This window comes from Chrysemys picta, chromosome 2 (assembly GCF_011386835.1).
Source record: "Chrysemys picta bellii isolate R12L10 chromosome 2, ASM1138683v2, whole genome shotgun sequence".
NCBI lineage: Eukaryota > Metazoa > Chordata > Testudines > Emydidae > Chrysemys > Chrysemys picta.
This window is the reverse complement of record NC_088792.1, coordinates 83549581-83573235: the sequence shown is the minus strand read 5'-3', so window position 1 is coordinate 83573235 and position 23655 is coordinate 83549581. Positions and strand designations below refer to the sequence as shown.

The following is a 23655-nucleotide window of genomic DNA, read 5'->3' as shown; positions in this document are numbered from 1 at the left end:
AGAGGGCATCTGCTTGGGGAAACGGACCTGGTGCATGCCCCCACCAGGACCACCTGGTCTCCCAACATACACGGGCACTATCAGCAAGAGCACTGAAGGTAGACTTTTAAATCCCCAACATCAAAGGAGATATAACTTCAAGAGCCTTTTTGTGTCAGTTACATTTCTTCACATCTGCGCCCTGGGCTCCAAGTCCTCCAGCTGCAGTTACTTGACAAGTTATGTTGATATTTACTGTTCTCTACTTATTCTTACATCCTACCTGTTCAGTAGCATACTTCCTGCTCTCCTCCTCCCAACCTTGCCTCCATCATTCTTCTCTTCTCATCCCCAGGGCTGTATGTTTTGCACCTGTCCTCCCATCACCCTGCCCACACTACTATTTCACAGACACCTTCCCAGCAACAGAAGCACAATAAATAACCAGGCTTATTACTATTATTTATCCTCCTGTCTCTTGTCTCCTCCTATTGTTATGTCCTCTTGTCTTAAATCAGTTTGTAAGTTTTTCAGGGCAGGAACTAGGCCTTCTTATGTGTTTCCACAGTACCTAGCATAAATGGGCATTTGGCTATTATGGCAATATACATAAGCAGAAGAAAGATCAATAATGGAGGAAAAAGGAGAGGGGAAAGAAGAGCACCTCCTCTTATAAGCAACCAACTCGCATTACGAGTAAATGCTCCGTGAATACACTTGTATCATCAGTGAACATTCCTAGTTCACATTTAAATAAAACTCTTAAAACTGTAAATTGTAAAAGATGGGTATTAAACAACAATGTGAACAGAAGTTTATTTCCATCATGGGGTTTATAAAATGACAAAACTGATTTTAAATATATTCCATGCAAAAAACAAAACAACTTATGTTAATACAATGTTAGGGTTGCATAGTTAATCACACAAAATCAGGAAACGCCAATTAAAGGTTGAATGCACAACCTTAACTATGCCCCTTGAATGTATGGATTATAAGTTTGTAGTTACATGATCCCATAATACTTAAATATAATAGAATGTATATTACATTTCATAGATATAAGCTTTCCCTAAAGTAGTATTGAACTACTGTACTGAAAACTAATCCAGATATCTTTTTATTATAACTGAAACAACCAACAGCACTGGACTAATTCATTTGTATACTCTGCACACTATAGCACCTTCCATCAAATGGTCTCAAAGCACTTTACAAAGAATGGATTAAGCCTCACAACACCCCTGTGAGGTAGGGAAATATGACCTGTTTTACAGCTGGGAAAACTGAGGAACAGTGAAGTTAAATTATTTGCCTAAGGTTCCACAGCACGTCAGTGAAAGAACTGAGAATAGAACCCAGATTTGCTTCTTAGACCTGTGCCTTAACTTCTATTGACCATTCTTCCTCTTGTTCTTGCTTGTTTTTGGACCACATCTTCCATGTCAGATTTCCTAGATGTGCCACTCTTTTTCTGAGGACTTAATACTTTGGTACACCACCTTGAGTATCCATATTCTAGTTAGGCGGCCCACTGAAACTTCACTAAGCTTGATATATAGTATACTGTACCTGAGCAATTGCATATAAAAATTTAATCAACATACTATTAGAAACTGCTTCATAAAAAAGGAAATACACATGGATATCTTCACAACAGTTTGGATCAGTGTCACAATTTTTATTTAAGTAGTTGGAGGGGGAAATTATTTTTGTTTTAATTAGATCTTACAGTTTATTTTATTGTTTCATTCAAGATAAATGGATCTTGCAACTTGGCACTATCCTAATTTACTGAAAACAGGTGTGGTAGTTTAGAGACTTGATTGTAAGATTTGTACAGATGACAATTCCACAACCTCACCAAAGGCCATTTCCCAATATGTATTTTTTTGCATTCTGAGGCTTTCCTTCACTCTTGATTTTCAAACTTTCGTTGCTTCAATTTAAATTGGTAGGTGTAGGTCACCTTTGACCAACAAGAACTGCTCCTCTTCATCTCTATAGCATTCTTCAGCACGGAAGCTATTGCATTTTTCCTCCAACACAACCTCCTTCTTCTATCCTGTACACAACACTTTAACCATTACTTACAGGCCTTATTTTTGTTCCCTCCCCTTTTCAAATTGTTCCTGTATCATTGTGTCTGAAACTGAATATACAACAGCTACATTAGTGCTTGAGAAACAGTTACTTCCTTAATAAGCAGTACCTCTTTTCTATCCAAACTAACATTGAAGACTTTATATTATATATAAAATTTGTATCTGAGTGGTGTCTTCTGCTCAAGTTTTTACATCTAAATATAAACTGAATATCCTCTCCCTATCTCAAGCTGACCCAATCTAACACCTCCCCTTCTAAACTTGGATCTTTGATTTTTAACTTCTACTTATATTTTCCATGAAAGTTTTTACTCAACTCTACACAGAACACTATGTTTTTCAGTTTTTACTATAGAGTATTGTGCCAGACACAGCTGTTTTAGATTACTAAAATTTTACAAGCATGTTTTCTACCACCATCTCACTTAAACCCTGATTCAGCAAAAACAGAGTTTAGAATGAAAATGCCCATACCCAGTCTTACCTTAGAAGTCTATTTAGGAAAAACAGATTGCGCATCCTGCAGTTAGCTAGACTTACAACAGGTCTGCACAAGAGAATGAAGATGCTTCTTTTTTGTGCTCCGGGGGGAGCGGGGGGAAAAAAAAAAAAAACTTTTGCTAAGGGCCAAAGACATCTGGTTTTATTTTTTAAATCAGCAGGATCATCATACATATCAAGCAGAGAGGTGTATTTTCTGAAGTACATTTCTTTGAATAGCTCACACTACTGAGGAGGTAAAGGGATATAGGCTATTGAGAGTGTAATTAGCAGCATGTTTATGTTACCTGAAATTGTGTTATGTCAAGGAAAGACTTGACTATCATCGAGTTTTGGCACTTAGGCAAAGAGTCATAACTACAGAATTCCTCTGTGTGTTTAAGAGATGCTGACTTTCATAGCAAGAGTAAACAAACTCCCCTCCAGGAGTCTTGCCATCTTTGTTGCTGTTAAATTCAGAGCAGACCAAGGAAATCAGATGGGTTAAAAATTTCAGCATATGGAAGTGTAGTTGTTTCCACAAACCAAAGGCCACACATTCAGATATGAAATGAGCCTCCATGAAGTCAGAGAACCCTAGAGAAGACTTAAAAGAATGATTTAAAAATAGATTTTTAAAAAAGTTATGACAGTTTCCCCTGGATAAGTTTGATAAAGCTAGCTACAAAAAAGTAGTAGAAATCAAATACCATGCATGGCAGCTATTTAGCTATTGCTTCATTACTTTTGGATTGAGACTAAGCAAGACAAGTCTAGAGTAACAGAGTTGAATTAAATAGCAACTCTGCTCTACATCTTTCTGATATAACTAATTAGCGTACATGCCAATATTCCTGTAGCTGAGGTTCTGGAAATCCTATTTTGGAGAAAGCCCCAGGAGATAGTATAAGCACATTCTCCCTCCCCACACCTCCTAAAGTTTTTCCAGTTTTAGCAATTTTATCATTCACCATAAAACTTAGGCTGCCATCAAAAACTCAAATCTAAACTATTCCCTTGTGCACCAATTTTAGTGTAATTGGACGCTCTCTTATACTAATGGCTTTTTAATTGTGAGTCATCTCTCTTCTGCATAAGACACGCATTGAGGTAAATGCTCTTTTACATCATAAATCTGTATGTTATCCACATGAGTGTTTACACAAGTAAAGTCATTTGAAGTTGCATAGAACTAGATACCACTGACTGATATTGACTATACTTCTGCTGTAAAGGTGAGAATTTTCTTCATTTTAAAATAAGGCTTCAGAGCTCATGCATAATTTTCAAATGACATTTATCATCATGTTTAATTAAAGTGGAATATAGCAGCCATATAAATCCAAACCTCATTTCAGACAGGTCATTGTACTTTTAGGTCATTTTTACATCTGCAAGGAGTGTGATTCAAAATAATATTTGTTTTATTGCAGTAAGGTGCTAAATATCATCCTTTAACAAAAAAATAAAGTTACATGCCTTTATTTGGATTTTGTTAAACTCCCTAAATGGACTGCTTAATCAGAAAAGTCCCTACAAAAATTCCAGATGCCTTGTTTTGTGAAGATATTCTAGCAAGAACTTAGAATGACATGTATTGTGTTTAAGAAAGTGTGACTTTTCACGAGTAGTCTTAAAAACCTCCTTCCATCCACTGAATAGGGAGTAGTAAACTCCAAAGAAGAGGACCCACCTTTAAGGTGAAGACTTAGTCCATTTTTTGTGTCCTTTCAGTCTATGGACACTGCTGAGAATGCCACTTAGGGCTAAAAACAGATGGTGATTTGAATTAGATACTATCCAGAGGCCCCAGTCCAGCTACCACACTATATGAAGGCTATGTAGTACCAAACATTGCCATGAGCTGTTAACTTTGGCTCGTCTGACCTGGATTTGAACTTAATGACTGCACACCTCCATTATGTCCCAAAGCTATCCTCTATTTAAATGCTGCATGGTGTAGGCTGGGACTACAGGTAAAGATACATTTGACTCCAGGATCCATGTATATTTCCACTTTATTAGATTTATTAATGTTACAGGTTTTCTTGCATTGCCAAAACCATGCCTGAGAATTCAAATAAAGGTACAATGGACAGCCTCATCTACCCATCATACAGTATATTAAAAACTTGATTCATGTGCATTAACAATTCCAATATCCTCCTTTAAAATGTCAGAACAAAGTTGGGATTTAGTATTTCAGGTTTCTACCATGTGATTGAGTGACACTTTTACTGCAAATAGGACGATCTTAAACTTTTAGTGACATAAACCAACAAATGTTTTGTTGGCACAGATATTCTTTCAGGGAAGATACATTAATACTGTTGGACTCTGAACCATGTAAATCTACTTTTAGTGGTTTTGAGTCTCAAAATAAAGTCTTCAGGTTTTTTAATTTGTCTTTTGATCAGTCTATCTAATCATAGCTGCTAGTTTGGAAATTTTACTGAGAAAGTTAACTCTACAAGGGCTTTAAGGCCAGTTCTATACCAAGCACATTGTGAGAACCGGGGCAAGCCCTGATCCCACTGAAGTCAACAGCAAGATTCTTACAGACTTCAAAGGAAATAGACTTTAGAGCATCAGCAATTAAATCAAAGGAAACTAACCACGTAATTTCTGCATGAGCCACCAAGCCTGGTCTCCAATACGTAAAGTACTACCACATCAGTAAGATTGTTTTGCCTTTGACAAGTATGAAGTGGACAAGGGAATAAGTCTGCAGCTCCTCCTTTTGGCATTCACATTTACAGGGAGAAACCTAGATTTGGAAAGAGGTGCTTACTCACTCAACTAGCATACTAAAAACAAACTAAACAAAGCAAGGGGAAAGACAGATGGTATGCCCGGGGGGAGTTTGGGTGGTTGTCAGATTCTCTTTCATTGTATAGAAGCAACTGGGTATTATTTATCCTATAGCTTTAGCATACACATGCCATTGTATTTATCTCCACTAAATTAAGTCAATAGAGCTGGCCAAAAATTGAACAAAGCTGTCACTCCTTCCATTGTCACTAGGCTTCCTGCAGTTGAGAAAATGCCATTTAAAGTGAGGATTTCTGCCTGGAACTGTTTGCAAGCTCACATGGTGATCTGAAGCAGCCATAACAAATGAAATCTCACTAGGTTTGATGTTATCCTTCCTTCAGAGTCTTATACCAGCTCATCCCTATACGATAGGATTGGTTGGAGACAGCTGTTACTTTTGCTACAACAGAAAAACTTATTTTGAGGTTAATATTACTACTGCCCTGTATACTGCATGTATTTTTTGAAATTATGTTCTGAAGACTAGAGTGGGAGCACAGGCTTCTGCTGTGTACCAAATCAAAGCCTACTGAAGTCCTAGTCCCTCAGAGAAAGAGAAGCGACCCAATTATGAAAACCAAGATAAACTTATCACTATTAACATATTTCACATTTTTACTCGAGTATACTGCAATTTTATACCAGAAACGGGGAAGGCATTTTTTGGTAGAAGAACAAAGAAAACACTTGAACACAACTGTGAAAATGGCTAATGCAAACAGCCCAATCAATCCCCACCCCATACACCCTCCAATTTTGTATTGGAATGAGTTTTGTTTTGCGGTTACCTCAGTACAGCTCTATCTAAAAAGGTAAACAAACTACAGCTTGGTACTATACTTTGATAGTTTTTGAAAGTGGTATGCTCCAGAAAGTCTCTAGTAGGCTATGGCTACATATGAAAGGATTCCTCAGGATGGGACACCAGACAGGTTTCTCATTAAGGTCACTTAAATCTTTGTTATTTATAGCAAATCAGAACCAAATGGCTGACTTCTGCAGGATTTCTGACAGGAACCCAGTAGAGAAGCTGGTTTCAAGTTTCAGATGGCCACTACAACAGTTGTAACCTTCTTTTCCAGAAGTTGTGATCCACATGGTGTCCACAATGAGTGCAGCAAGTCTGAGGTAGTCAACCCTTACGAAGGCTCAGTATCTGAACATAAAAAGATTTTGAAATGACCACTGACTGTAGATACTTTTTCAGAGTAATTAAAGAACACTGATGAATCTTGTTCAACCATTTACATTAATTTCCCCCAAATCCAATGGAGAAGAAAGTTGTAACACATTATGCTTCCATAGTGCGAGAGCAATCACTTATGTCAAAGTAGTCTGCACTTGCCGCAGCAGATCCAGCAGAAATAAGATGGTATGTTCATCATAGTCGTTAGCTGTAGTTTAGTTACCTTAGTAGGAGGGTTACCAAAAAAGCATTCCTTAATTGTAATGTGTATGCAGCTCTACTGATCCCCAAGCACAGCATATTGGTTGTCTAGCTGAAGTTTAAGTGCCTGGTTTTTTGAGACCTCATCCCTACCTCTATTTTTGTGTCTTACTACTTCAAAGCTCTTCTCCATTTCTTTATCCCTAAGGGAAAATAAATGTAGTCAGTAATTGTCTTATTCACTAGCTTCTGAATTGTGAAATTCCTAGCCAATTTCCACCCCAAAACCACCAAAATTAGAAAGTTACACTACAAATGCAGAGTAAAGTGAGTGGGTTGGATTCCACAGGATATCCATGCATTCCCCAAGAGAACAGAAGGTTGCATAGACTATTTCTAGAGTAGACCTCTTGCCCTTTCTGTGCTATTTGTTCAGATTACATTGTTGGCTTCATTTCCATAAATCCATTCCAATATGGTATACTGTATAATGCAATACATATGGTTAACACTTTCAAATCATGCTATAGCATTTCTCTCAAAGGTGATAAAAAATAGAGACCCATTCCCCTCCCAGTGAGGTCTGAACATTGCAACATGAAACAACCAACAGTCATGTAGAAGATATGGAAAGAGTTGTGTTGCAGTTAGTATGTTACTCAAGTATAATTCAAAATTTCTCATGCTGGTCTTTAAGAGTAACACTGCTCATGTCCTAGAAAAGCCAAGACATCTTTGATAACACTGCTTGTTCAATTGGCAGACACCAAACTAGACCAGAAAGCAAGCTTATGCGACTGTGCTGTACCAATCAATGCCACATCAAGAAGTGATAAGAGCAGATGAGTTAGAGGTCTATTTAACCCTTCAGCAGGGAAGGAGTCTATGGGAGGGATAGGAAACTCAGGCAATGTCACTTTGGAGTCTCCTTAACGTCACTCGGGGCCCTCCAAACTCACAGTTAAATGTAATAACTGCAGAAACACTGTCTACAATATTCCTCCCTTTGCTCCACACAACACCTTTTGAAGTTGCCCATAACACAGCTCTGCTCAAGCAGCATGTTGCTATTACTTCCCTGCTGACAGCTGCCACAGAGCACTGGTTAACATGGAAAGGAACTCGATACTGTCAAGATCAGCAGCGTTTTATTTAAGGAAATCCCTGAACGTAGGGATTAGGTGGCCAAAGAGAGTGGTAATCACCTAGTCTGGCCCTCTCCTCATTAAGAAAACTCCCACTCCTCAGACCTTTGAGATGCATTGGGGAGGGGTGGGGGTCTCCATAAAGGGGAATGATAAAATTCAGACCCCAACCCCATCAGATAATCATTTCTGCTATTTATTGACCTCTGTGGAAAGATCAAGATCTGACACCAAATAAGGAGTTAGGACTCTGATGGGAAAGCATTTTAAATAGGCATCTTAGAGGAACTGATTAAATATACTTACTTTCGGCTATCTGCATGCTTGGCAGTGGATTGCAATGATGGAAACTGTGTATCACTATAGATCTCTGGTGGTCCTTGTGGTGCTTTCCGTGTCCTGGTCTCTCTAGCACCAGGCGGTCGGTATACACCACTGGATTGCACTGGTTCAGGGGTTTCTGTAACTAAGAATTTATTAGCAGAGTTTTAGACAAATAAAAAAGTGTATAGCCTTATTTTTGAACTCTGGCTTTGGGCCCTATTTTGTTATCTGCTTCCAATGGTCAGATATTCTAACCTAAGAGTTGATCTAATACCTAAGATCTTAGTTTCGGTTCATTAGTGACAGTGTTCAAGATTATCCAACTAATTACTAGACCTTTTTAAATTAAAGTGCAGTTTTACAACAGCACCACGTAGTCACAGGTGGTAAAAGCCACTGGACAGAACTTGAGAGTAATAGCTAAATTTTAAGTTGTTGTATTCCCCATATTTTCCAAATTTAGTTCAAAGAAACTACCTATGGCCTCAAAGCAGACTGAAGTATTTGCTAACAAATAATGAAATGTAATCTATTGCAAACTTGTAAAGGAGGGAAGAATACACTTGCATGACATTGCTAGATCAAGTGCCCCACCATCATTAAGTTTAACTAGATTTTTCCAATTCCAAGAGCTCTTACATCCCACTGTAAGAATCTTAAGAGTTTTAAATTTTCCTGATAACCAAAAGCAGGGTTTATTATAAGATCAGTCATAAAATAAAAGCATAATTTAGCTTTTTGTATTTAAGATGCCATTTAGTAATGTATTTGTTTAAGAGTTTTTAGATGCAGTCAGTTTATGACCTTTCAGCTGTTCTGCAGGTTATCAGGGGCCTAGGAGAAACAGCATCAATGAAGTAGGGATATCGGATTAAGGGTTGAGTTACACATTTAGGTTAATAAAACTGAGCTTGAGTTAGGTACCCCTACTACCCTTAAATCCACAGCAACTCTGCTGGTTACACTCAAGGGTGACTATCTTGTGTCCTCTGGTAAAGCCTTCTTAATCTATTCAAGGTATACTTAAAGGCTCAAGGGAACTGGTTGCTCTCCACATTGAGACAGCTATATGGTTTTGGCTTAAAACTTCTGATGGAAGTGCTGCAAAAGATCTGACTGAGTCAAACAGGAGTTTATCCTCTAATCATCCATTTCTCTTTCCATGCCTCCATCTGAAGTCTGCTTAAACACTTGGGTACATGCCAACAAAGAGCACTATAGATTTTAATTTACAGAATTTCTAAACTCAGACAGAGTCCTTTATAATGAACATTGGTTCTGCCATGCATAGTTGGCCAATTGTCACATATTCCAGTAGGTTGCTTGTCCAAACTGAGTTGGATCATGAATTGTAACCACTGTGGTAATTTACACATGGAAGGATGAAAAGGGAAGTTGGCTCAGAAAGAAGCAATAGTTTCCTTCTGCATCCCTTCATAGTTGTGTCACATTTCTAGCACTACATTTAGAATTCTGCTTGTACAAAAAAGCAAGAAGCTGTCAAAAGTTGAGGCAAGGCAGTGCCAATGGCAACTCAAATCTTCCTCCCCATACCTCAAATGAGAAGTGTGCTGAGAAAGCAAGAGACTATTTATGATAGTCTGCTACGTCCACTACCCTGTTTCCCCGAAAATAAGACAGTGTCTTATATTAATTTTTGCTCCCAAAGATGTGCTAGGTCTTATTTTCAGGGGATGTCTTATTTTTCAGAAATGAAAAATGCCTTATTATCGGTGGATGCCTTATTATCGGGGAGGTCTTATTATCGGGGGGATGCCTTATATTACAACGAGAGGCAAAACTGTAAGTAGGCCTTATTTTCGGAGGATGTCTTATTTTCAGGGAAACAGGGTAACAAATCTAAGTCATTTTGGACAGAGACTACATTTAAAGGCTCCCCCCAACCAAAACAGACGACAATCCTTTCACCATGATATAAATCAGGAAGAGTGAAGGACTGTAGATGTTTATACAGATGTACTAGTTATTGAATCTTGTTTGAGAATCATTACATTAAATGTCAGATAATGACAACAAATATTTCTGCTCATTTACTATGTTATTATGAATGATCATGGCAGTATTTCAGGTATGGGGAGGGGGGAAAAAAACAGATCAAATGAGGAAACTAAGCTTAAGTTTGCAAACTATACCAATTGGATGTTATTTTCTCCCATACCACTCCTGAAAGGTATTTAATTTAGTCTATATTCCATTGGGAAGTTAAATTAGCTATATTTATGAAGATGTATCGTAAGATACAAGTTTAAAACTGATCTACACTTCAGTTTTTGGAGACCCTATTAATGTAAAGGTTTCTGTCTAAAAGATTAACTCCTATCACAACACTCAAGATTACCATATCTTAAATTAGAAAACTATTTTTTTATTTTATACCTTTGGCAGTACAGTCTACTCCAGGGGTCGGCAGCCTTTCAGAAGTGGTGTGCCGAGTCTTCATTTATTCACTCTGATTTAAGCTTGCACATGCCAGTAATACATTTTAACATTTTTAGAAGGTCTCTTTCAATAAGTCTATAATATATAACTAAAATATTGTTGTATGCAAAGTAAATTAGGTTTTTAAAATGTTTAAGAAGCTTCATTTAAAAATTAAATTAAAATGCAGCGCCCTCTGGACCGGTGGCCAGGACCCAGGCAGTGTAAGTGCCACTGAAAATCAGCTTGAGTGCTGCCTTTGGCACGCATGCCATAGGTTGCCTACCCCTGAGAGTTTAGTACTACAAACATTGACAGGGAGCTCTGGGAGCAGGAGTAATACCGGAGACTTATCTCAACTTCTTAAGAGTTGGATTTAAAATTGGTATGCCTTTACAGGCCAGTGAAAAAGACAAGAAAAACTTACCAATAGTTTCAGCAACAGGTGCTTGCACAGGAGCTGTCTTGTTCCAAGGACCAGATGCTCTCTCTACACCACCACCAGCCTCCTCCCAGTTGTCACCTGGTTCTTCTCTCTTTTCACCTTCATCATCTTCTTTTTCACTAGTGGAATAGTAGTTAGCATGTTGTAACCAAAAGACTTAAACACTTGCCAAAAAGATTATACAGTGTGTGAAAAAAAGACTTCAGTTCCTTCCTTATATCAATGCCATCTTCTCATTATTGGAGTGGCTAGACTACAACTGCAAAACAACTTAGCCATCAAGCCCTGGGATACGCAGTGTCAACTTCTGCAGTAGTTTCACTTTTAACTCATGAAATTTCATTATCTAAATGAATGTGAATACAGATCTCAAGACACAGAATATACATACTGTACTAGCTGGTCAGTTTTATGCTGTCCCTAAGATTTCATCTTGCTCAAAGTTTTTGTACTAAGATAATTAGGCACTGAATTTTTTTCTAGGGAAAAGCTGAAGTTTGGCAGTTATTTGAGGTGGTGTTGAGATATCTGACATCTGAGAAAGGAGCAAAAGGGAGTCCATGATTGCGAACACCATTCTAGCTGGATATTTCTCAGATAGTAAGCTGTCAACATTTAATTGCCATCTTGAGGTTTGAATTAGTTTCACTGTAGTGACTGGAGCAATTTATACCTCAGAATTGCTGTCAGACTGCCTGAAGATTCAAGAAGCCCGAATCTTCTGTTAGTGTTTAAGATTCCCTGCAACCATAAGGCTAGAAACAGCAAATGAAAGCTTATGTTCTAAAATACCACTTGTCACAGAATTGTATTTCCTGCCAGCAGAATCCATGAGACTTCCTTCCTTATGCCTGTGAGCCCAACCTGGTTGGAGATTTTAAATTTTATCTTGGCTATTTCTTAAGGAACAGAGAAGTCATTTTTCTTACTTTATATCAGCATTATACTAATTTTTCACAGCATTCATTTTTGGTCAGTGAAAATCCAAACTAATGAGTAAAGTCTGGTTATAAAATAAGCAAATAGCCACACTAGCTAAGCATTTCAGATGTTGATACACTTAGTTTAGCCAAACGATTTACAGATTGATTTAAAAGAGCAAGTTATCTGGACTTTACTCCTGTGGAAATTCTGTGCCCCTGCAGCGTGGCAGAAAAACATCCCCCCCTCCCACAGATTCCCTTTGCTTCCTTGCAGAAAATGGTTTCTGTGGAGAAGCAAAGAGAAGCTGCACAAGTGCTCACTCTCTTCACCCCTCCCAGCTCAGACCTGTCTGTTGGGGATTCTGCGTGCGTGTGTACATGCAGAAGAGGTAAATCACTGGGGGGAAGGGGGGGGGGGGGAAGTAGGATGACCAGATAGCAAGTGTGAAAAATCGGGATGGGGGTGGGGGGGTAATAGGAGCCCATATTAAAAAAAAAAAAAAAAAGAGTCCCAAATATCAGGACTGTTCCTTTAAAATTGGGACATCTGGTCACCCTGGAGGGGGAGGGGGGTGTCTGGGGATGCCCCGGTTGCACAGGGACATTAGTTCTTGGGGGGGAGGAGAAGAGACGGAGTCCCCTCTCCCCCTTCCCTGCATGGAGCAGCCAGGGCTAGGTCAGATCAAGCCCCAGAAACTTCCCCTGGCAGCAGGAAGCTCTGTGCGGTGGCTCTGGGTTTCAGGTGCAGGTGTCGAGGCTCACCGTGGGGGGGAGGGGGGAGAAGAGAGAGAGAGAGATCCGGATGCACAGGGATTGGGCAGACAGGGAGAGCAGTTCCCTGTACAGTGACCCCCCCCCCCCCCCCCCCCCCATCGTATCAGAGCCCCCCAGCACCCAGAACCCCCCAAGCCCTCACCCTGCCAAGCCTCATTTCCTGCATCAGGAGCCTCTCCCCACCCAAACCCCTACCCAACTGAGCCCCAACCAGCTGCACTCTAACCCCCACCCTATCGAGTCCCACTCCCCATCCCTTCCCCCCACTGAGCCCTAACCACCTTCACCTGGACTCCCCTGCAGAATCTCATCCCCCCCCTGCACCCAGAACCCCGCACTGAGCCCCTGTGCATCCAGATTCCCCCCTGCACCCAGACCCTCCACCAAGCTGTCTGCACCCAGACTGCACCACACAACCCTGGTTCTCCGAGAGAATTCTGCACCAAATTTTTTTTTTTTAAATTAAAATTCTGCAAAGTTCTGCATATTTTAATTGTCAAAACAACACAATTATAATATAATCACATCATTTCAATTATTTTGGTAATTTATTTAAAAATACCTGCCAGCAAATAATTGAAAATGGTGTGATTATACTGTGATATTTTGATAAAAATATGCAGAATTTTAAAATATTGTGCACAGAACATATAATTTTTTGGCGCAGAATTCCCTCAGGAGTAGGACTTTGACAGTGGGATGTATCTACAGCAGTAGAGCCTCAAGATGGGAACTATGTACACTGATTAAAATCTCTTCATAAAACCTGAGCCTTCTATGCTTACAAAATAGCCACGGACTTCATGGAATGAGTCACAATGCAGAATTCAGGCCTGTGTCAGTTTTCAAAACTGTAAAGCTTCAAGACACCTATACACAGCTCTGGATGGTTTCACAATACCTTATAGGTCAGGACCAAGGACTTTTTGCTGAAGTAAAGGCAGTGAGTAGTAATCTTGATAGGAAACAAAAACTAAGCTGGAAAAAAAATGAAATCTAGGAATTGAAAGAGAAGCTTTCAATACAGGGATTGTACTTTATGAACAGGTTTTAAAGGACTGAAGACCTATTTTACACAGAATTTGTGGGAGCATATTCAGGAATCCCATCGTATTATGTGGGGCACTTCCAGCATCCAAGACAGGCACTCTGGAAGTGCTTTCTTTCCTTGAAGGTAAGAAAAAACCATTCTGCAGAGACTTTCCATTGAAAGAAGCACATCTGGAAGATGCAAGTCAAGTTCTGATGAAAGCTCGATTAGCAAAATCTTTCCAGAAAAAGAAATGAGATGGTCATTAAACTAGTTCTTATTGGTTACTTCCCTTTAGTCTCTGAACAGCTAAGTGATATTTGTGGGTATGTGGAAGGTCAGGTTGGTGAAGAAATATTAAAGGGCACACAACAACAGGACTAGCAGCTCTGAGGGCAAAAAACTGCTTGGTTAACATGGAACTACCATTATGACCAAGAAGGAATGAGCCTTTTGTAATGGTAATTAGATCAGGCTTAGATTAGGCAAAAATAAGCAATTAGTAGTTTTGATGCAAGATTTAGGCATTTTAAAGGGGTCCTAATTTTCGTAAAGTTCCAAGCACCTGCCCTCTGGAAAAGTGAGTTTTAAAGTGTCAAATTGGACATCCAAGTATCTCTAGACACTTGCAAGATTAGACCTCCATGGAAAAACAAGTATCTCGGTTTTCAAGACCAAGGCCACAGATTACTGGAGCATCAAATTTGTTGGGTAGATGGAACTCAGGTTGCAGAATATATATATACACACACACACACATTATCTATACAGCCCTGAGGATGTCACATGGGCCACAGCTGTGTGCTAATTGGGCCACAGGTTAAGAACCACTGCTTTCTTCAGAGAGATCCATGGATAATCTACTGCAGTGGTCCCCAACTTTTTCCGTGGGGCGGGCGCCGGACGACTAGCCGCTGAGGACCGTGGCCACCACACAAGCAGCTGCCGAAATGCCACCGTGAAGCGGCAACATCAAGAGGCGTCGCTGCTGAAATGCCGCCAAAATTCGGCAGCATTTCGGCGGTAGCGCTTCTTGACATTGCCGCTTCTCGGCGGCATTTCAGCATCTGCTTTTCCAGCGGCCAGTAGGCTAGCGCACTTGGATGCCCCGGCGGGCGCCATGGCACCCACGGGCACCGCGTTGGGGACCTCTGATCTACTGTGTTCCATTGTGATAGTGTGGAGATCTTGTGGACAGGATCACAGACCAGGAGTTGGCTTCCTTTAAGAAAAGGACTGATAGTGCCCACTTGACTGTTCACGCAAGTCATGGCCATAGTGTTGTTCAGAATAAGTGTGTTGAGTTTTTAGGGTACTCAGCTGAAAAATCAAGTCACCCAGTTAATGTCTTTTATGTTCAACAAATGATTATACCATGTGCTCTGTACAACTGTGGTCATACCACCCCCACCCTTCCCCTATTCCCTCAAACTAGGCTGGTATCCTAGGCCAGGATTTACCCAAGTAGCCTGGTCTGGAGTCAGTTAACAGATGATCACAGGAGGGATCTGCTGGATAACAGAGAGGGGACACAAAAATGAGAAGTTTTTGCAATTAAATCATGAGAGTCCCTGACAGAGGACGCTAACATGCCCCATAGCCTCAGAAGAAAGTGGCTTGAAGAGTCCTTATTGGACAATACCCAACAAGCCAGTGGTTGTATTATTTCCTCTCTTCAGGGTGACAATGTTTAGGCCGAGGACTCTTATCACACCAAGAATGTGAGTGGATTGTGGGGTGAATGGATTCACTTACTTCTGTGGTGGAGCTGAAGTGACCGAAGAAACTGGATGGTCTGACTGTCCTGTACTGATTTTTCCCTCCAAGAAAGCTCTAAGGTATGGTCTATGTAGGAGAATGTGAAGAAGTCTTTCTTCTCTAAGGTCTGAACCTAAGACGATCAATATTCTGGCGCCACAAAACCTTTAGTACTACTGTTGTGCCAAAAAGCAAAGCCTTGTGTGGAGGTGGAAACCCCAACAAGAGAAATCTAGGAAATAAGGCTGAAGAGTGGACTGGGTTACAGATACACCACCTTGAATACGAGAACTCAAAATTGCCTTAGTACATAAGACAAAGTGATCTCAGGGTCTCCTTACTGAAACTGGATTTCCATATAGGGTGCAAACTAGGATGAATTTTTTTAAAATAATATATAGATAGATAGATGTATATCTATATAGATTTAGATATATAGAGAGAGATTCAAATTCCAAATTCACTTTTGCCTGCATAGAATTGTTGGCTACAATGTATTACAAACCTTTTGTTAAACCAGATTCTGCAGAACTAGATCTAGAAACAAAGCTATTTTTAGTAATAGATAGGGGGGGGGGGGGGAAGAGAGAAGTGGTACCTTATTTGCATGGAATGAACTCTGAGCCCACTGTAGTCAATCTCTTCTTTTTGCTCGAATTCCTTCCATTCATCCTCTTCCTGTATAAAAATAATTTTTTTTACAAGCTTGTTACCACTTCCACACCATGAGAGAACTGAAAGTGCAAGTAGTACAGAAACTACAGCACCAGTGTGCCAAAAAGGTATGGAAAGGCAATTCATTTTTTAAATTTCCTATTCATCTACTTTGTCACCTGAACTTAGTAGTTACACATATTAAAATAGTCTGTTGGGATTCAGGACAAGAGATACAGCATTAGTACATTTAGCTACTTTCATGCTGTTCATGATGGATGTGTTTTTTAATATATTTGGAGATTCTCAATTAAAAGTGAGATCATACAAATCAAATTACCCATGAAGACGCCAATTTCAACATAAAGTGTTGTGATTGAGGATTAACTTTTAACTAGATCCAGAATATGACTTAAGGGTCTTTTGCATTTTAAATGCTGTATAAGGCATGGCTTGGTAAAATACATAGAGGGTGCAAATAGGATGAATTTTTTAAAAATAAGTTAGTTTTTCCCTATGGTTACAAAAATTACTTTATATGTGTTTCACACTGGCAAGTCACGCAATGTCATCCCTCCTGACTACAAACTCTTGCAATGCCTCTGCTGTTGACCATAATTTTGCCAAGCTGAAGAGTTAAATTTATGATTCTGGTTACTTTTATAGCGTCCGTTCAGAACCCCATGAATGGCAGTGAAACTCATGTTAGTTTTACCCTGCTCCTTGAAAAAATTACAAGCAGCAGTACTAGTAAGCTCTGCCACTATTAAAGAGTAGGACAAGAGAGGGAGAGAAAGAGACCCCACCCCACCTCCACAGCATCCAAAAGGCTGAAACAGAGAACAAGTTTCATCCTTCTCAGTGTTTTTTGGGAAGGAGGATGACTTCAAACTCCTTGAGACTGATATGAAAGATTAACACTTCATATGCAGGGTCTGTAACAGCACCCTTGTTTTTCCCCAACAGCTGAAGAGGCATAGGGCTTAGCTTCTTATCAGAGCATTATCCCAGGACTCTTCCCTTATCATTTACATCTATCTCTGCTAAGCTAATATCTGTTTACCAAGACCTGGTTCAAAGTAGCAATATTAATAGCAAATGACTTCATGTTACTGGGAGGGTTGTCTAGAGACTTTATTCCTTCATTAAGAATGCTACTCTCCATCTGAAGCATTTAAGATTTCTTAGATTACCTTCTAATGGCAAACTTGCCAGATCAGTATTTTCTAAATTAAAAGATTTTCCTAAGTTTTTATTTTCCATTTTATTAGCTTTTTTGTGTTCTATTTAAACAAACCTAAAGTAATTAACTATTATCTCTATTTTAGGAATGTGGACTGAAATGTTAAGTGACTTGATCACTAACTCTGGGCAAGTTAGAAATGTAACTTAGGTCTCAGATTCCCATACCCTCAACCTTTAACTAATCTGCATTATGGCAGAAACTTCCCTGTGGGGAAGTTATTCTAGAGGATGGTTTATCAAAGCTTCCTCTGAAGCATCTGGAATTGCCTACTGTCAGAGCCAGGATATTGGACTACATGGAACAGTGGTCTAACCTATTACAGCAATTTGTGTGTTTTCTCTTGCATGCTATCCTGTTCACTACACAGCTTCCCTACATTCACAAAAGCTATCAGCAATCAATGCCTTCATTGGCAGAGATACAAAGGATTTAGTGCACATAGAAATGGGTCCCTTCTGGTTCAGAGGTCCACAGACCACAGCTCTAGGGAGCCACGTGGTACACTTGCTGGAGTTTCTAGAAGGCTGGCTAGTCACATGGTGATGGATCCTCCTTATTTCCAACTACTAAATCACATTAGGTCAGCCAAACGCTGCCCAGCATAGATGTACTTATTTATGAATAGATATATTAAGCTTCTAGGTTGCAAACGGTGTCTTTTACACAATTTGTGTTTTCCAAGTGTAAGTATAAAGATATTAGACCGGCTTGAAGCATTTGCACATTAAAGCAGGATCATGTGCCTGCAGCAAAAGCCTGGCTTGGTCATTTTCCTGCCATTACATTTCTATAAGATGCATCCGCTGCAGCTAACACCCCCAGTTTAACGGTATTAGTCTCCGCCCACCCCCCTTATCGGTATGAGCTGGGGCCGATTTCGGCGTGTCCAGCCCCACAGCTCTAGCAGAGACCCCCGAAACAGAAACTGCCTCGTGAGAGCTGACAAGCGCTCAGGGCCCAGCACGTGCGGGGAAGCCCAGAGACACCGTCAGCCACAGGTTCGCCCCCCACTGGCCGCGGCAGCCACCGCACAGGGCTCGCTGCCTCATCGGGGCCTGGGAAAGGGCCCTCACCCAGCCGGGGCCGAGCTCGGAGGCCTGGCCAGCTCCGCAGCGCCGCCCTCTGCCGGCAGGAAGCCGCCGCCGCCCAAAGGAAGCCGCCGGGGGCGCGTCGTGAGCTCCCTGCACAGGGCTGGCGTAGCCCGGGAGAGCCGAGTCCCTCCTCCTTCCCCCAACACACACTCCAGGGCGCGACGCGCCCCAATACCGTAACCCCCCCCCTCCAATCGCACCTTAACCGCCGCCCTGGCGGAGGAGGCGGTGCTGGCGGCGGCTCCGGAGCCCCCCTCGGCCGGCCGAGCTCCCCCCGGCGCGCTGGAGGCGGAGGAGGCCGAGGATGCGGCGGCAGCAGCGGCACCCCGGCTCCCTTTCTCCCGCCGCTTCTTCTTGTCCCTCTTGGCGAAGAAGTCGTCTAGGCTCCTCTCCTCGGTCTCGGCCATGGCGGCGGCTGCTCCGGTTCGAGCCGGCTGCGGCGGGGCGAGCGGGCGTTTCTCTGCCTGACGCGCTGAGGGGGAGCCGCCGGAACCCCGAGTGGGTGCGGGGAGGCGGTTGAAAGAAAGAAAGAACCAACAGGTGCGGGGTTGTCTCAATCGGTACCGCCCGGCGGGGCGTCTCTCCTCAACGAAAGGCAGTTGGTACCGTCCAACGGTTACCGCTCGCGCCTCGGCTCGAGGAGCCCGTTCGGAGGCCGCTTTCTGCTCTCCACGTTGGTGGTGGCGGCCGCCGCTTGACACAGCCAGGAACTGGGAGGGAGGAGAAAGCGTGAGGGGGGGATAGGAAGGCGGAGAAGAAAAAAGGCGAGCTATGCTAACTTGCTAGGCGCTCCCGCAAATGGGTAATATTGCGACAGGCGCATGCGCTTAACAGCGCTGACCAATGGGCTGAGGAGAAGGTTGCTCCTCTGGGCCAATAGAAAACCTCTGGAGTGGGGTGCTGACGTTGATGCGTCAAATTGCGTGCCGCCTGCGTAGGAAGCAACCGGCCCTGTGACTGGTCCAGCACAGAACATAGCGCAGGCAAGGTTGGTTGAGTTACAGTTTTTTTTGAGAATAGCACATGCGCGCAAGCAAACGCAGAGGGGGTGGATGACTAGGGGAGCGGGGCTTGAGGTGACCACACAGGGAACGTAGGTTGCGGAGCCGTCTTCGCCGCAGCCCCTTGTTCCCGCGCGTCTGGTGGGAGGGCCGTGCGCGAGCTAGAGCGCAAGACGCTCCCCGGCCTGTCAGCAGGGCGCAGTTAGCGCGGCAGCTGGCGCCCGCCCGCAGTCTTTGGAGGTGGGGGATGGGCGTCGTTCCCGGAGGGGGAGGGGCTGGAGCGTCATAGCGTCCCCGTTCCGGGGAGCTCTGTGTGCAAGGGTGATGCAAATGAGTGAATGAGCCAGTGGTGCGTGTGTACCTGCTTTGCATGTAACCCGAGTAGGAGCTCTGGTGCTGGAAGCGCGTCTCGCTCACCAACAGGCGTGGGGCTAACAAAAGAGATTCTCACCCGCCTCCCCGCTCCTATGGCCTAGCTGCAGTTTAGCACAGAAGCCTGGTGGCTTGAGTGCTGGGCCCGCCCTGCTGAATAAGGCCCTCTCTATTATCTAGAGCGCAGTGAGAACTGAGAAGGCAGGTTTCCCACACCACGTTCTGCCGCCACGTGCTAGCCTTGATCTGGGTGGGGTGGGGACTTTATCTAGGAGCAACAAGGCGCGTTCGCTTCTGCCTGACTCATGCAGGTTTTGGCTTCTCTGGGCTGAGTCTGCCAATTAGTGAAAAATGTGGCACGTGTGTGATATGGGAGCTGGAACAGACCCACCGAAGGCTTTGTGTGGAAACCCCAAAGGGATCTGTTGGGTGGGAACAACTGTTAGTTCCTCAATTGGCTGGGCTAGATTCGCACTGCTGACCTACAGGTGATAGGCTAATTGATCATTAGCGACAGCCTGAAGCATTCAGTTCTCCTTAAGAACTAATTTTTACTCTGTTGACAATAAGATTGCTTTCTTGAAATACGTTTATTTATCCAAGTTCTGATCAGGATCACATGCAGGCAAGGTCTTCCACTTTCTGTATACACAGGCAAAAATATCCCCACTGTGCTTTCTCCTCTTCAAACAAACCTTTTTATAAGTATCCCACCGATTTCTAACAGAAGAATTCTCACTACACTAAAACAAATATTGATAGAACATCCAAAAACACCTATAAATATGTTTTGTTATATAAAATAATTTCAATATTTATTGCACAGGCTTCACACTGACATATGTTTCCCCCCATATGGGCCATTAGACTGAATCCATAACTTTCAGATATATGGCACCAACCACTTCTATGGGAGTTGCATGAGCATCTGTCATTAAAGTAGAATGATCTTTCCTATTAGCATGGAGGCAGTAAGAGACTCATAAATCTCTACATGAGGCCTAACCACTAGAAAGGGACGAAGATCTGCAGTGTGTTAGCATGGATTAGCAAGAGATCATTTATCTCCTTCCATCTGAGAAGTACTGTGGTAAGGTGTGAGAGAGGTCTGTCATATTAAATGTGTGTTCTATATTCCTACCTCTGTCTAGTCTGATGTTACCTTTTCCCACTTGTCTGTTATCATAGCTGTAAAATGAGTGAACAGTAATTCCCAAATGTAGGGGAAATGATGCCTTGGTTAATAAGGGTTAGGAAGTGACTACAAATATTCAGAGCAATTAGCAGAAGAGCTGGCATTAGACACATGGGCTCTCGGAAGACAGTTTAGTGCATCTTCCCATAGGCAAAACTGTATTGCAGGGTATTGCTCTCGCCTTCTCCCTCCCTCCCTCAGAAAATGGTGTGACCTATTGCTATTTGTAAAGGAACAAGATGTGTGAATGTCAAATCTTGGGTAATATTTGGTGGCTTGATCTGGGAGGAAGGGGTGTCTCCAGATATGTGAAGGGGTTTAGGGTTCCCAAATGTATGTGGAAATTGTGGGGTGGGCCTCTGGAGGTGAAGGGAGGGGTGAGAGGGAGAAGCTGGTGAGTGTTCAGTTATGTGTCTGCCTCATCCACTTTGCCAGAAATGGAGGTTTGAGGAGAGGGGAAAAGTTTCCAGATGTGAAGTTTACTTTTTCTGGGCAGCTAAAGGTCTACAGATATGAAATATTTTTGGTGTGTCAGGATGGGCTTGTTAAGGAAATGTGTCTATGTTAAATTACCAGGAGTTCATGTTAGAAGCCTTTGTTGTAAGTAGCTTAGTAAAAACATGGTGGACTATTGCATTCCATTAAAGATTATTATTATTTCTGTAATGTAATAGGTATGTATAGTGCTTCATAGACAATAAAAAGTGAAGTGAAGACTTTGAATTCTGGCAAGCATCTCTAATTTATTTACTCCTTGTCCAATTACTTCAAATTTGATAAGTATTCTGCCTCAGTCCCAAAATTAAACTATCAAGTTTGAGCTTGGATTTTACAGGGGGGAAACAAAACTGAGTTAATAATGGATATGAAGATGCAATATTAACTATGGAATAACTGCCACTGTATCAAAACAGGATTTAATTTCAAGTAGAATGTATTTTTGGGTTATTGAATCCACCCATGTGGAATTAATTGCAGAATCTGGGCCCAGTATATTAAACTGAAATGTATACATAGGATCCATGATCTCTGACTAGACCCTCTTGGGGTTTGTTCTGTGGATCTTTTAGGGGGATCAGCGTTGGCTTTAGAGTTGTATGTTAATACAGGGGTCTGTCCTGGATTTGGCACTGTTAAAAATGTTCATTAATGACTTGGATAATGGTATACTTAAAATTTGTGAATGACACCAACCTGGGAAATTTGCAAACACTTTGGAGACAGAATTAGAATTCAAAATGACATTGATAAATTGGACAGTTGGTCTGAAATCAACATCGTTGCACTCTGCTTGGCACTGGTGAGGCCTCAGTTGGAGTATTGTGTCCAGTTTTGGGCACAACATGGAGAGAATCAGAGGACAGCAACAAAAATGATAAAATGTTTAGAAAACTTGACCTATGAGGAGAGGTTAAAAAAACTGGACATGTTTAGCCTTGAGAAAAGAAGACCAAGGGGGAGGGAGAATCAGTTAAATCTTCAAATACATTAATTGGTGTTATAAAAAGGGCAGTGATAAATTGTTCTCCATGTCTTCTGAAGGTAGGACAAGAAGTAATCAGCTTAATCTTCAGCAAGGGAGACTAATAGGAAAAACTATAAAAGATAGTTAAGTACTGGAATAAGTTACTGAGGGAAGTTGTGGAATACTGGCATTGGAAGTTTGTAAGAATGGGTCAGACAAATCAGCTATCAGGGATGGTCCTCCCTCAGTGCAGGAGGAGGGACTAGATTACCTCTCAAGGTCCTTTCCAGCCCTCCATTTCTGTGATTTATTGTCAATGGTTTATTGTTGCAGTGTTGCCAAATTCTGGATTATCTGGTATGCTGTTTGATCAAAGCCTGGAACTGAGTGGAGGAGACGCTATAGACATAGCGTAGTAGCAGATCTGTTCCACTCAAGTAAACATTACAAACAAAACCTGTTTTTGTTGTTTGTTTTGTTTTTATGCCAGATACTGAATCTGTATACACTGGAATGAATGTTTTTCTGCAACATTGGACCTGGGTGGGAATGAATCTCATTTTACTCTGATAGCTGGAATCTAGTATATATTGGAAAGGTAAGAAGCCATAGCTGTTATCTATGTAGATTGTCCAGTCTTGTTTCTAGCTTTGGGTAGCCCAATGGATTTATAGTGCTGTAAACTGATTTCCTCAGCCCAGTTGATGAACTCAATCAGTAAGGCCTTCAAAAAACACTGCACACTTGTTAAAACCAGGTGTAATTACTGGTTTCTGTTCTTTCTATACTCCTAACTAATGAACAGATATAATGAAACAAATTTTTTACTTTTGGTCAATTACTTGGTATATACCTATTTGGCATCCTGAAAATTAATGTTAATGTTTGTATATATATAAGGAAATATCTCTCTTGAGCAAAGGTAAAGTAGAAGACGACATTAGGGAAATCAGTTTGCAGGAGAACATAAGTAATTGAAAAGAGAGAGTGGGAAAGCCCCGTTGTCAAAAACAGGGCATTGGTTTAAA

General features: G+C 41.6%; 2 protein-coding genes across 23 annotated transcripts in view; one reads left to right on the top strand and one right to left on the bottom strand.

The window, feature by feature from the left end:
* CDV3 (CDV3 homolog) overlaps positions 1 to 19001 on the bottom strand; it is a 54936-nt gene extending 35935 nt beyond the window's left edge. For 2 of the 9 annotated variants that reach the window (XM_065587093.1, XM_005278628.5), the window contains exons 1-5: positions 18795 to 19001; positions 16202 to 16281; positions 11101 to 11237; positions 8217 to 8376; positions 6919 to 6968 (exon numbers count right to left, since the gene is read on the bottom strand). In XM_065587093.1, coding sequence (XP_065443165.1) covers positions 6919 to 6968; positions 8217 to 8376; positions 11101 to 11237; positions 16202 to 16281; positions 18795 to 19001 — 634 coding nt within the window. Of the gene's footprint in view, positions 1 to 776; positions 6969 to 8216; positions 8377 to 11100; positions 11238 to 16201; positions 16282 to 18794 lie in introns of those variants that run through there. The other 7 variants (XM_065587094.1, XM_005278629.5, XM_005278627.5 and 4 more) reach the window with 6 other exon arrangements.
* A 443-nt stretch (positions 19002 to 19444) lies between these two features.
* LOC122172682 (uncharacterized) overlaps positions 19445 to 23655 on the top strand; it is a 101115-nt gene continuing 96904 nt past the window's right edge. For 10 of the 14 annotated variants that reach the window (XR_010599161.1, XM_065587083.1, XM_065587081.1 and 7 more), the window contains exon 1: positions 19615 to 23225. The gene's annotated coding sequence lies outside the window, so the exon portion shown is untranslated. Of the gene's footprint in view, positions 19583 to 19614; positions 23226 to 23655 lie in introns of those variants that run through there. The other 4 variants (XR_010599160.1, XR_010599163.1, XM_065587079.1 and 1 more) reach the window with 2 other exon arrangements.